This window comes from Gymnoscopelus microlampas (assembly GCF_963454915.1).
Source record: "Gymnoscopelus microlampas genome assembly, chromosome: 4".
Lineage (NCBI taxonomy): Eukaryota > Metazoa > Chordata > Actinopteri > Myctophiformes > Myctophidae > Gymnoscopelus > Gymnoscopelus microlampas.
Window position 1 is genome coordinate 25,122,873 of NC_139941.1, and position 15,096 is coordinate 25,137,968.

The window sequence follows — 15,096 nt, forward strand, 5'->3', positions numbered from 1 at the left end:
CCAAAGCTCTGGACTCTGTTCTACTTTATCGCTGCAACTGCAAGAGTCAACTGCCCCCCACCCCAGGGGAAATAACCAAAAGTAAAGTAGCAGACTTTTCTTTATCCAAGAAAAAAAACAGTGAGTCACTCGCTCCCATGTAAAATGTTCTGTCATAAAACCAGATCCAGGGGCCGATAATGAAGTGTCATGCAGTTAACTCTCAGCCACCCTGATGATACCAACAGCCCCAAGGCCCGCTGTCAGTCATCTTGAGCCAAGCGGTCTATCCCTCCAGTGAACTTGTCCATACATCTTTTTCTTTACTGATCTAAAGGGTCCCCAGCTGCAATTAGTGATGATTGTCTTGATGGACTGGTCCGTCTTCATCTTCTCTACCCCACACAGTAGCGTTATTTCAGCCTATTGCAGACCTAGTAATGAGGGGTTGCACTCAAGGCTGACCACTTTGGCAGCAATCAGCTGGGTGACGCTGAAAACTGAATTTCGCCCACGTGATAATAATAATAACTAGAAAAAGTGCTCCTCAGAGCACAGGTCTCCGCCAGGTCAGGTAGGTTATTGTGGCCTCCTGGTGGCGCTATAATAGGCCAATGTGAAAAGGGTGGCATTTCTTCTTAGGCCTTTCAATCGGACACCGCATTCATGATTTGAGGCATTTTGTTCCAAAAATGTGTTTTGCTAAATTAGACCTGCTGGTGGCGCTATAACAGGCCAATGTGAATGTGAAAAGGGGGGCATTTCTTCCTCGGCTTAGAGGGAATCTGCATGCAAAATTTCACGGAAATTGCACACTGCGTTCATGTTTTGAGGCATTTTGTTCAAAACTGACCAATCCTGCAAACTTTGGAAGCCACTGTAAGCCAAATAGGATGGAATATGAAATATCGGACAGATCCATCAGAGTCACGTGACTATGGAGATGCAGTGTACCAATTTGCGTGTTTTTTGGACAGAATCTGAAGGAATAATCTCCAAAAATGTATTTTACATAAGTCGGCCTCCTGGTGGCACTGTAAAAAGCAGATGTGAAAAATGCAGTCCAGATGTTTTTCCTTGGCCTCTAGGGAGTGTGCGTGCAAAGTTTCACGCAGATCGGTGCAGTTATAGTTAAAAATGCAAATCGGACAGTTATAGCGCCACCATGAGGCTGATTTGAAAAATGTCAAGTGGCATTTCTTCCTCAGCCTAGTGGGAATGTGCGTATGCAATTTTATGGAAATGGCAAGCTGCGTTTATGATTGGAGGCAGTTTGTTCAAAACGGACCAATCCTGCAAACTTTGGAAGCCAACCTTAGCCAATGAGGATGCAATATGGGAAATCGAACAGATCCGGGTTGATCACATGACTATAGAGATACTGTGTACCGATTTGCATGACGTTTGGATAAAAGCTGTACGGTAGGTGTAATGGGAAAAAATAGGTTTTGCACAAATCGGCCTCCTGGTGGCGCTATAACAGGCCCATGTGAAAAATGTAGGGCAGAGGTTCTGAATTGGCATCCAGGGAGTGGGTGTGCACAGTTTCGCAGCGACCGGGCCAACGGTGCCGGAGATTAGCTGGTAACACACAGACAGGACACACACACACACACACGGACGGACGGAAGGACGGACGGAGGGTAAAACATACTCTCTCGCCATGCCTTTCGGCCTGGCGGAGACAACTAGAAAAAGTCTCCGCCAGCAGACTTGTGTTGGGAATGTTGGGAATGTTCTAATTCTTATGTTCTAATTCTTACAAAAAATAGAACATGTTACTGTGTCATAGTAACATGACACAAGTGTCCTATCCGTCTGTATAACTGTCCTATCCATCCTGTCTGTATAAGTGTCCTATCCGTCCTGTCTGTATAAGTGTCCTATCCGTCCTGTCTGTATAAGTGTCCTATCCGTCCTGTCTGTATAAGTGTCCTATCCGTCCTGTCTATGTAAGTGTCCTATCCGTCCTGTCTGTGTAAGTGTCCTATCTGTCCTGTCTGTGTAGGTGTCCTGCCATTTAGTGATTATTCCTGTCTTACCTCACTTTGAAAGAGGCAAAGACTCTTTCAAAGTGACACATGTGTTTATAGCCCGTTATATGTCACTAGCCAATCAGATCACACTATTTCACCGTATTGTCAAGTGTCACGTGAGGCTCGACCAATGTTTGCTTGGCTGACGGAAAGTGAAAACAAACTCTCCTGGCGGAGACAACTAGAAAATGTGCTCCTCGGAACACAGGTGGTAAAACTGTTCCTGATTAACTCTGTCTTACCTATTTATATTACATATTGTGATGTCACGTGAAGCTTGACCAATGTTAGGTGTTCACAGACCATGTGCCCATGTATGGAGCTGGACGGACACACGGACGGACAGGACACACACACGGACGGACAAAGTGAAAACATACTCTCCACCATGCCTTCGGCCTGGCGGAGACAACTAGAAAGTACTGTTCCTGAAGAAACAGTGTGGGATCGCACACAGTGTGGGATCGCACAATGTCACGTGAAGCTTGACCAATCCGAAAACGGGCGGAATAAAGAAAGTACTGTTCCTGAAGAAACAGTGTGGAATCGCTAAGAATGTTGAGCTGGTACTGAGTATTGATAGTGTTAGTAGTGTTATAGTAGGGTCATAATACAATGACATCAGTATTATGACGTCACTAGAATGGCATTACCATTCACTAGAATGGCATTATGCATTATGACGTCACTAAATGGCATTTCTCCATTGAAATGACCCAAAAAACGGGGGGAATAATAATAAAACTAACTAGAAAATGTGCTCCTCGGAGCACAGGTCTCCGCCAGTACTGTTCCTGATTAATCCTGTCTTACCTCACTTCAAAAGATATAAATAATCTTTTGAAGTGACACACCTATTTATAGGTCTCTATTTCATCATGCGTCTCGCTAGCCAAACAAAGCACAACATATTGTCACGTGTCACGTGAAGCTTGACCAATGTTAGCTTGGTGGACACACGGAAGGACGAGAACGAAAACATAGTCTCCTGGCGGAGACAATAATAAATAGTGAAGATAACATTAGTGTTATCATCTAGTTATTAGATAACACTAATGAAGATAACATTAGTGTTATCATCTAGTTATTGTGGGATCACTAAAGCGATCCCACAATAACTAGATGCTTCGCGGCCCTCACATTCTAGGCCCGATCCGAGGTTGGTCCAGACAGCACTGGCCTAGTCACTCTGCACACACGTCACATGCGAAGTCTGGCCCCTCTGGCCTCTCCTCTCCTCTCGGCTCGTCTCCTCTCCTCCCTCCCCGCTTTGCTTTGCGGCCCTAACCTCTACTCCCAACCTACCAATCTCGGTCATGTGATAAAGAGGTCAGACTTCCTGTATGTGGTTGCTATGGCAACCTGCCAGAAATCAGAGAATCAATCAAGCCGAGAGTCTGATCACTGATCGAGGTGGGGTAAGATGCCTAAAACATAGCCATAGCTCTGATCAACAGTCTGTGGCGGGTCTTGGAGGCATGTGGAGTGATCCTGTGATTGCGAATCCCGGACGAACTTTCGGAGCTTTTGTCAATTATATAGTAGTAAGATAATTATTAGTATTAATAATATTATCATCCTTCTCCCAATGTACCACATCCAAATCATCTCAACCTCGACTCTCTTGCTTTATCCCCAAACCTTGTAATCTGGGTTAATCCTCTAATGTAGTCATTTCTGATCTTGTCCCTCCTTGTCATCTCCTCAATTCTACCCTCTCACTAGTACCCTTCTGTCACAAATCCCTCCCGACATCTTCCTCCATCCGTTCCACTCTGCACTCTCTCCTACACTCCCCATTACTTTGGATAGTTGACCACAGGCATTTAAAGTACTCCTTCACCTTTGCCTCCTCTACTTCCATCCTCACCGTTCCACTGTTCTCCCTCACGTTCACGCACAAAGTCTTACTCCTGCTGACTTTCAATTCCTCTTCTTCTCTCCAGTGGATACGCACACCTTTCAGACTCTCCTCAACCTGTTCCTTCCAATCACTACATATCACAATGTTATCTGCAAAAAACATCGTCCACCACGTGTGTGTGTGTGTGTGTGTGTGTGTGTGTGTGTGTGTGTGTGTGTGTGTGTGTGTGTGTGTGTGTGTGTGTGTGTGTGTGTGTGTTTATTCAGAACAGCAAATTTCACCAAGAGGTGGCGAGTTCCCAGGTCTGCTACCAGTTCTTCTGCAGCTGTCAAGTTGTAATCTAAACAGATGCTGTGTAAAGTCATCAAATTGACTGGGGGGGGGGGCTATAGATCAGGGTTGACAAGCCCCTTGTGATCTACACAGCCACCAATCAGACCTGCACATAGCTTTGAGGCACAGTGAAATAGAACTAGATTGTTTTGAGTGACTGTGAGCCTGGGCAGAGAGACAGAGAGGCATTGGTTACAGATTTCATCAAACACAGCAATTACTTAGTGAGAGTGAGATGCCTGAGACTAGAGGCTCACGAGAGAGAAAAGAAACAGAGGGAGTAAACAAGCACAGTACCTAAATAAAGACATGAATCAGTGTTATCTTCCAAAGGGCAGCGATCCCCACTGTAATGGATGGCCAGACTGCAAATATGGCCATGTTACGAACAGAGGGTCTTCATGTCTGAATGGTAGATAGCCGATTCTCTTCTCGACAATCTGATGATAGACTGACAAAGAGGCAACCTCCATGGGAGGACTATCATCTCCCTGGGCGAGCCAGACTTCATGATGGACAACAGAGACCAGATCCAAAAGACGGTAGGTTATTTAGCTGACCTTATCTTGCTGACGGGGAGCTGATATTTCTCCCTTGCTCGCCTGTGAGCTGCCTCCCTCCCGCTGCCAGCCACAAAATATCAACAGGACCCTGACCCCTGCCTTCAGCAGAGTACATATTGGGAGCGATAGTGGCACCTAATATAAGTAATTATATTTTTGTCTCAGTCGGCCGCTGCTGTCTTGGTTTGAAGTACTTGTCTGAGACTTATCCTTCATTCAATGACTGCTGTGACAAAGATCTACAAAGTCATGCTCACACAATGTCTGACAAATGTCTTTTTGGGCGGTGCAACCGCCCCTATATGTGAGGTTTGGACATCGACATTCGCTGCACTGTGATTCGCCACCATTGTACCCCCCTAGCCCTACACATTCAATGCAAATCACTGGCCACCATTGTACCCCCCTAACCCTGCACCGTGATTGGCCACCATTGTACACCCCTAACCCCTACACATTCAATGCAAATATATTGGCTGACACTATTCAGGACTGTGATTGGCTAGTGAAACACATGACACATGTGCATAGCCCTATAAATAGGACTATGCACTTAAAAAAAACACATTTACGTTTTTTTTAAGTGAATCACCCATTGTGGACCAACCATTGTTTATTTATTGTTTATTGTTAACACATTGACTGCCTAGATCGAGTTAACTCGATTTTAGCTTTTCATCACTTGCCTGCCAAGATCGACTTGATTTTAGCAAAAAAATAAAAATCTTACTTTTTTTTTTTTTAAATTTGACCCAAAGAGATATGAATTTTCGAAGATCTTTACTCTCATCCACTTCCTTGTTAACTTAAAACTTTAAAATTTTGTATCTCGGCTCCCGAGTACTTTTTTTTTTTCATTGAAAAATCTCTGGCATGAATAACAATAGGCAGTGAAAATAATTCAGGCAGTCAATGTGTTAATAAATAGCACCACACACTTCAGAAATATTACTTTTCTTTAAGTGAACTTTCATCACTGTGATGACCACTGTGACCACACCGCCCACTTCACACTGGGTGTGATTTTTTCAATGTAAGCCACGTTAGCCATGTGGAATGGTTATTGTGAAAAACTAGACCGGTGCCTTAAACGGGGACCATGCAAGTCGGGAACGATACAAATCGGGAACCATGTAAGTTTGGAATGTATGCCCAACCCAGTTATGCAATACCCTTTGTAACCAGCTCAGTGGCCTTGTGGTTAGCGTCCGCCCTGAGATTGGGATGTCAGGGTTCGACTCCCTGGGCCGGGTCATACCAATGTGGGACCCGATGCCTCCCTGCTTGGCACTCAGCATCAAGGGTTGGATTGGGGGTGTACTAGTACAGTACATCATAGCTGGGGGATGTACTTGTACATCAAGCCTCCTTACACTACAGAAACAGGAGATACGCTCCTGCCTTATTGGCCACATCGCTCGGCAAGGCTTACATACTTACCGGTTTTACACATTTATCCCTTTTATGCCCATCTATGGAGTTCCGTGTGAGGCATGCACAAATATGGAATCCAGATGTCAGTACGAGGACATCCTATTGACAACATCAGGGTACTCCATATATGAGGATTTGCAGATTATCATATATTATTTGGACATCCACTGATCCGACTGACTTTCCACTCAGTGCAGAACATGACATCATCAGTGACACCAGCAAGATTTATATAACTGTCTGTGCGCAAGATTAGTCTCCATATATGGGCATGTTACTTTACGTACGCTTGTGACTGCACATACGCCAGAATAGTCTCCATATATGGATGGGCATGTAATGTTTGTGACGTCAACCCACCCATAATGCCACTTTTAAATTACTTTTGTTTAAATTAAGTTACACAGAATGACTTAAAGAAAGTACAACAGCAATCACGGAAAATATTCCATGGTTTTTCAAAGGTAGGTAAAAACACTTTGTTTTCGCTGGCACTGGGGTGACATTAGTTTAAAACTTTGTTATCAATATTTGCTAACTTCCAGTTCAGCACATGTAAATGCACCGTGAGACACACAGCTACGAACCCTCCCCAAGAGTGCTCGTGCACAACAGCAGGCTCGTTCGTGGCTCGACTTGGACCTGCTCACTCCACACACAGCAGTTTGCGACTTTAGGACACATAAAAGACACAAGCATGTGACCAATACCCGGAAGGAGGGTGTCCCCTAGTGGCATACGTATGTGCTGGGTGAGCAAATAAAAAAATATGCCGCCTCCTGTTCTCACATACCTCACTGGTCGCGATGCAATACATCGCCTTGCTTACAATATCACAGCTTTGAGATTACTGACAGTATTGCTAAGAGTCAGACACATATCAGCTCACGGGTGGATGCTAATCATGTTAGCTAGAGCACTGATCTGATCTGATATGATCTGACACTGATTGGTCCATTGTAAGGAGGACTAGACAGAAATAATAAAGAGAAAAGTGATAATTATACTCACAGCATTCCAGGAACTGTTTTAGCCTTTCAAACACTGCATTCAGAAAGCCCTGGATAGAAGGAAAGGAGGAAAGAGAGGGAGAGAGGTTATTCTGACATTTTGACACACACATATTTCATGATTGCCCCATCAGTATTAGCCAAAAGTGGGAACATTAACTGAGTACTGTAATGATACAATCTGAATATGCGTGCAAGAACATTGCACATGGGTATATACAGTATGCATAACCTCACTAAGTCATTGTGCAGCGCAAAAGATAATCAATTGATGTACTGTATCTAGAGCTTAGCTGCAGAAAATACCTAGACAGAGATTTGATAGATGGTTTGTTTATCCTAGTATTAGTGTTCAGCCATGAGGCCAAGAGCAACAACATTAATCAATGACACACACACACACACACACACACACACACACACACACACACACACACACACACACACACACACACACACACACACACACACACACACACACACACACACACACACACACACACACACAGGTCCAGTCAGATAGCAGATTCGGCTCAGGATGAGCCAAGACAGGAAGAGAGGTCAAGTTTAAAGACAAAGCTTGGTAAATAGTGGGAGATGGGAGCAGAGAGCGAGATAAGGAGGGAGAGAGATATCGAGCGAATAAGAGTATGCATTCTAAATTCAAACCTATATTTGAATTGAAAACATGTTTGAATGTGAAATTGTAAGTTTGATTCAACAAAAGAAAAATAGTGGCCCTACACTAGGCCTCTGTAACCTTGTACAGGAGCTGGCCTCACGAGGTCACAGATCCGTTCTTCCGCTATATGGCTGGGCATGCCAGGTTCACAGACCCATATTTATGGGTCGTGAGTAAATATCTGTGTTGTTGTTTTGTTAAAAAAAAGAAATAGGAATTTCTCCAAATGTTTTTTCAAACATATGTTTAAAATGTATCTTTTTTTAAATCACAAAAATGCCATTCATTAAAATAATTCTACAAGCTCATTGCAATACGTTGTAAGCTTATTAGATCAGCTATTTTCACTATTAAATAATGCTTAATTGGTTAATTCAAGATGTATTTTTGAAAGTTTGGGTAACAGGGAAACACCAAATGTATCTTCTGAGTCTCGAGCCGAAAAGTTTTGTCAACCCCTGCTTTAATTGATTCAAAATTGAAATGCCATTTCACAACCAAACTCAACTGAGGAGAGAGTGATTTGTACTCAATCAATCTAAAAAGCCTCGTTTGGAAATACTTGCAGTGCTGTAATTACATTTCAGGGTAAAAACGTCTTTGTTGTCACATTTCAGAATGAATGAATGTTGATTGGCCATAAATAGTCACCTTTGACCTGGAAACTATGTATGGCCAGAAACTAATTTACACAACGCTGAGCAAAGTACTGTCAAATGAATCTATGAAGGTATCAAAGATTCAGCATCACTTGGAAGCAACCCATAGGCACTTAAAAGAAAAAACTCTGGAATACTTCCAAGCTAGCGTCTGACAAGCAGCTAAATATGGTGAGCTAGCTTTGACAGCCTCTTAAGTGGCATGGAAGGCTTTCAAAAAATAATAATATGCAACACTATTTTTATACAATATATTATTTATGAAGCTTCATCTCTCTCTCAGTTAAGGGGTCTTTGGACTGAAACACTTTGACATTACATAACTTAACCTGATTAAAAATGAGGCTATCAAATAAGATCTAAAGTAGGAATTATTAATTTGATCTAGCTCTAAGGAGCATGTTTTTCAGCACCAACCACAGAGCAGAGAGAGAGAGAGACAGACAGACAGACAGACAGACAGACAGACAGACAGAGGAAGAGAGTGTGAGGGAGTGAGACAGAGATAGGTGTGCAGTCTTTAAATGCAGTTTTTGATGTTTATGTTTTAATAAAACTTCATTTTTGGCCAATTCTGACAGCCCTAGTGTGTGTGTGTGTGTGTGTGTGTGTGTGTGTGTGTGTGTGTGTGTGTGTGTGTGTGTGTGTGTGTGTGTGTGTGTGTGTGTGTGTGTGTGTGTGTGTGTGTGTGTGTGTGTGTGTGTGTGTGCAGCCATGCATGCATGCTAGAAGGCATAATTAAAGGCAAGGAAACCAGTTGGAACTATTTGACTGTCATTTCCAAGCCATCTCCATTAGCCACAATTCCTAGTGGGACACTTTCTAAAGTGTACAATTTATGTACTGGCAAGCTCATCAACATCAACTTCGCCCTTGATGAAGAGGGGGAGAAGCAAAAGGGAGTGTGGCTTGGGAACAGCACACTGGGACAGTTGATCCCAAGTTCACCGAAACCATAGACTCCAAACTGATCATATCACATGGGCATTCTCTCTACAGTATATCCACAATTATTAATCAAATAGTCCTTTCGCCAGTCAAGAGTTCTTTCCATAGACTGCTCTCTCTCAGAATAAGCAATATGCAGTTCCAAGTGTTTTGAGATTGCTTGCTTGCGATTATAAAACGACATGAGTTCGAATATAAATGTTTGATTTATTAGAAAAAGAAAAAAAAACAATGAAAAGGAGATCCCACACTCTGTCTTTACTTACAGCAGAAAGGTTGTTTATCCAATTTAGACCTGTAACCCCATTACGTAACTATACCTTTCAAGCCGGGAACCCTTGTTGGGGTTCTTGTTGCTATGTACAGTACTATAGCAACATAATTGTTTTGGTCATGTTTTAATCCTGACCTAAGTTTTTCAGATAACCATAGGTCAGGATTTAGAAGGCGTTTTTAGAATCGGCCTCGGGTCTAAATGGGTTATTGTAACGTTTCGGTCCAGCTGACCTTCATCAGGTATTTAATACCTGATGAAGTAACCATGTCAGATCTTTACTGTCCTTACTGTAATGAGCCTTGTTATACACAGCATGCTGATGACACCCGTTTTTCTCCTTCCCTCCCTCTGCCACACAGGTATGTAGAAGTGTCTCGGCATGCCTGGCTGATGTCTCACAGTGGATGTCATCCTACCACCTCAAGGTCAACCCAGACCAAACAGAGCTGCTCTTTGCCCCTGCAGTATCTTTCCACATCGACAACATTCAGGTGAATGACACCTGCCTTTGAATACTGCAACTCATGCTGTCTCAAACCTCTGCATCTGACCCAGAATCCTCGATTGGTCTTCAAAACGTCCAAAATATTCATATCTCTCCATTTGAGAGCTCACCCCACTGCCTCCGGGTTGCTGCTTGCATCCGATATAAAACACTGGTGATGAGCTACTAGACAGCCAAGGGCATAGCACCCCCTACCTCCAGGATATGATCGAGCCCTACACCCTTTCCTGCACACTATGATCAGCACTAGATGTCTGTCTCAACCATCCCTATGACAACCTGGCCAACGCTCCAGGCTACATAGCCTCCTTTCCCAGTCTGTCAGTCTTTCATGCTCCCATTTCTTTTTTTCTTCGCGCTTTATCTGCACACTCCACCAGGCAGAAGGCAGAGTGGAGAATCGTGTGTGTGTGTCTCTGTATGTGTGTGTGTGTGTGTGTGTGTGTGTGTGTGTGTGTGTGTGTGTGTGTGTGTGTGTGTGTGTGTGTGTGTGTGTGTGTGTGTGTGTGTGTGTGTGTGTGTGTGTGTGTGTGTGTGTGTGTGTGTGTGTGTGTGTGTGTGTGTGTGTGTGTCTCTCTCTCTCATGTCTAACTAGATTAGCAAACTAATGGGCCGATCAGTGTCATATTTATTGTGCACACTGCCAGCAGGCTATGGATATAAAGTGATGTTTAATCTGTGGAATTACCTCTTCAGTCTCCACCTCATCTCCTGTCATTCACTTCTCTTTGCATTTGCACTTGTCGGCTCTTTAGATCGATACTAGCAAATGTTTCCGTTAGCGGATATTTAACGTCCATTAGCAGGTAAATATAAATATGTATGGCCATCTCGGACGATAAAAAAGGAGGTAATTTATTGTCTATTATTATTATTAGGCTATTAAATTAAATGAAAATGTATAATACAAACATTTTTACAATTAAAGTAATATTTAAAAAAAAATGTATGACCATATATTGACTGGTGAATTGTCAGTGAATTTATGTTAGTGCATGACTTCCTAAATGCATAGATTGCCAACTCTGTCCTCCTGCGACGCACACTCTCAATGGTGAAAACAGACACATGTATATTTTGCGCGAAATCTGGAAAGACCGATGGATTTACCAAGGGCGTGATCAACATGAAACGGGTAGCAATAAATGATCACAGGCAATGCACCGATCACATGTGTGCATGTGTGCATTTAATGCAACAGCAAAAAGCAATAATGGAGCACTTTTTGGTTTGTGACAACCTTACATGATGGAGTATAAATTGAGCTTTGCAGTGTGTACATGACATCTATCACATACAGCCATTACATTTGGCCATGGTAGCTAGCCAAAAAAATGACTAGTTGAAATAAGCGGCGCAACAGTCAATCAAACTAATAGATTTAATCAATTATTTTTAATAAAATAAAATAAACAATAATAGATTTTAACAATAGATTTAAAAATGTTTAATAAATGGCAAAAATAGCAGATCTACAAGCTAACAAAGTGTTGTGATGCGAGACGTTTAGAGCTTGTAGATCAGCTATTTTTGCAGACTAATCGATTTAGGCAACAATACAAAATCTATTTGATTTTTTTCATTTCAATTAATTGATTTAAAAGAATTATCCAATCTTATCCAAGGTTCTCAATTATATTTAATTAGTTGAAAAAGTAATCAACAGAATAATGACTAAGAAAATAATCGATCGTTGCAGCCCTGGCGGAAACCCACAGCCAATTTTCCCTGCACAGATCTACAATATAGTGTCCACATGGGGTGTGTGCGTGTGCGCGCGTGTGCGTGGGAGATATATATATAGCCTATATCGCACTTCATGGAAACTGGTAGAAACTACGGTGCAGGTTTATTATAAGGCTGCATCGTTCTGTTCCTTGTGGGTCTGGAAGGCCATAGCACCTATGATGGCTGCTACCAGTTACTAATCAATTTTGAGTTGGAGTAAATCTGCAAAGTTGCCTTTAGGTTAGCGAAGCCAAACTCTTAGAGGTCGAGTTTTTTTGCTGCAGCAGTCTCTGGCATAATTTTCAATGGTGTCAGCAACACACGGGCGTGACGGCATGTAATGAAAGATGAAGGATGGAGGCCATACATTGTCCTCATAACCCAATCAATATCTCGTTGAAGAGACAAGGTGACATATTCATAGTCACCGCAATCAGTCAAACCACTGAACTGGAAAATGTCACATTTGAAAGAAACCAAAAAGTGACGTGTTTTTTTTGTTTGTTTGTTTTGAATGGCAATCTTAGGTAGTGAAGGACACATTTTAAAATTATTTAATGAGGACTTCTTGAACTGGCTTTAAAAAATATATAAATAAAAAAACGATTAGCCTGATTAGCCTACCACTTGATCTCACAAATAGAAACCAGGTGAATTATCTAATTAATGAACATGTAAATCACAGATTTCTGATTCATGACCCATGTTCCATTAGCCTTAACCAATTCCCACAGCTAATTTATTCAAATGCCATAATCCGTGTATCACCTCACCTCACCCCATTATTGGTGATTAACCTTCTTCATGTAATTTGTATCACGTTACAGCGCACTGATGGAGCTGACAACTCTGGGAAGAAATGGGAAGACTACATGATTAGATCAGTGGTTCCCAAACGGTGTACTGAGGCCCATTGGTATGCCATGAGAAAACCAGAAATATATACAGCGATATAAAAAGTTATGAATTATTTATTTGTGCCCACTTTCAACAAAGCGTCATTATTTTGGGCTTGTCATTATCAACTTCACCAACTTGTCAAAATCAATTATTTTGCATAATCGATCAGTTCGTTTAACTGTTGCAACCCTAAAATAGCCATCTTAAAGGAGAATTTTGGACTAAGTTTTTTTTACCTTTTCTATGACGTTATGATATCTTAGGATGAATGGTACAATAGAAACATTTCATAACTCAATCCCGGGTCCGCCACAGCTTAAAACGTGCGCGGATAGGCCTTGCGTTAGATCGCATATTTTAATAGCTTTTTTTATCTTTTTTTTTATGAGATCTGACGTTCATATTGACAGAACACTGTGCAAAAAAAAAAATCTAAGTCTCGCTAGACGAGATTGAAATCTCGTCTAACTTCTATATATATATATATATATATATATATATATATATATATATATATATATATATATATATATATATATATATATTATATCCTTATTTATACTATAATTGCTTTTTTGATGCAGTTTTTTAATATATAATATAATATAATCTTATAATATAATAATACATAATATAATATTTGCTGATTTTTTTTTAACAGCCCATCAAAACCAGAGGTGATCACGCTTTTGCGGTGGCAGCCCCAGAGATGTGGAACAATCTCCCCCCTCATCAGATCTGCTCAGTCCCTTTGAGATTTTGAAGTCTCTACTTAAACTCTCTCTGGCTTTTAACAACATCCAAACCTAAATGTTCCTGTTTTAACTCTTATCTAGCGTTTCCTAACCTCTGTATGTAAATATACTTGCTCTATGTCCGTGTATCCTATATGGATACATGCTATATGCTTTATACATGATTATGTGTTTTTTTTTAATTATATTATTTTCTTTGTTTTTTTTACCTGTGCAGCACTTTGGTCAACTAAGGTTGTGTGAATATATGCTCTATAAATATAGGCTCTATATGCTCACACACTTCTGCAGTGTGTGAGCTGTGATTAGTCAACTTTTGAGGGGACAGACAGAGTTCATACAGATGAACAATGTTCTGCTTTGTAAAAAGTGTTAATTTTAAGGTACTTTGTAAGTCCGTATGACACTTAACCATAAAGGAGGCAAAACAAATTTCCTTCAGGTTATCTTACTTTGTAAACAACACAAGTTGAATAATAATAATTAATGAAAATTGCATGGGAAAACTGAAGCGCTATGGCAGGAGGTCTCTTTGAGAAAATAATTGCCTATAGATCGAACCATGAAATATTAACTTTGACCCACTACTTCTGCTTGCTGTGAAGTGAAGTCACCAGCCATCACTCAGACCTAATGCCTTTTTAATGTGTGGTCTGCTCCCGTCATATAACCTTCAGCTTGCCACTAAAAGATTCCTCAGAGGCGCAAGAGAACATGATTAACAGGATTCTATCACTTACTACAAGTCCTTTCCATCCCTCTGTAAATACAAGACAAGAAGGAAAGAAAGACTCTACAACTAGCAAAAGCTGCAAGAAAAATAGAGGGAGTGAAGGAGAAAATTGTAGAATACATGCCAAGGTGCCAGCTGTCTTATGTTACAGGTAGAGAACATTAACATCAAGTAGAGTACAGCAACAACAACCAATTCTGGGTCGGCCATCAACAAGATTTTGTTCAGTCTGTCGGGGTCAGAGAGACTCTGGAGACTAGCCAATCAGAAAGCCCGACTGCAATGACACAAATGGCAAAAAAATAAAATAAAACCATAATTGGTTAAAAGAATGCCTAAAAAAAATTATCCTGATATAGATTCTACCTGTATTAGATGTAATTTGGAGCCAGCCACTGTTGGCCATAGTGGGGCGGCGTGGCACGATATATCAGCCTAATCGTTCACTTTTGTGATGAAAGCGCCAAATTTGGCAGAAGTGTTGATCGATATATTGGGAACAAAACTGGATATTGGGACATCACAAATTTTTCAAAAAAATTCAAAAATTCTCACCCTGGTGGGCGTGGCAGCCATTTTTCAAAATGGCCACCAGCGGTTGATCAAATCTTCCTAATTTTTGTCCTAGTAGGCCGAAATGTTGCTCAAGTATGTGAGTATGAAGGTGTGTGGGTGTGTTCATGCTAATTA

At 41.4% G+C, this 15,096-nt stretch overlaps 1 protein-coding gene across 1 annotated transcript in view; it reads right to left on the minus strand.

Moving 5' to 3' along the window:
• Positions 1-15,096, minus strand: part of ipo11 (importin 11) — a 204,046-nt gene that overhangs the window by 153,762 nt on the left and 35,188 nt on the right. Inside the window, exon 8 of the mRNA XM_084054558.1 lies at positions 7,221-7,269. Within this exon, the coding sequence (XP_083910684.1) occupies positions 7,221-7,269 (49 nt within the window). The remainder of the gene's footprint in view (positions 1-7,220; positions 7,270-15,096) is intronic.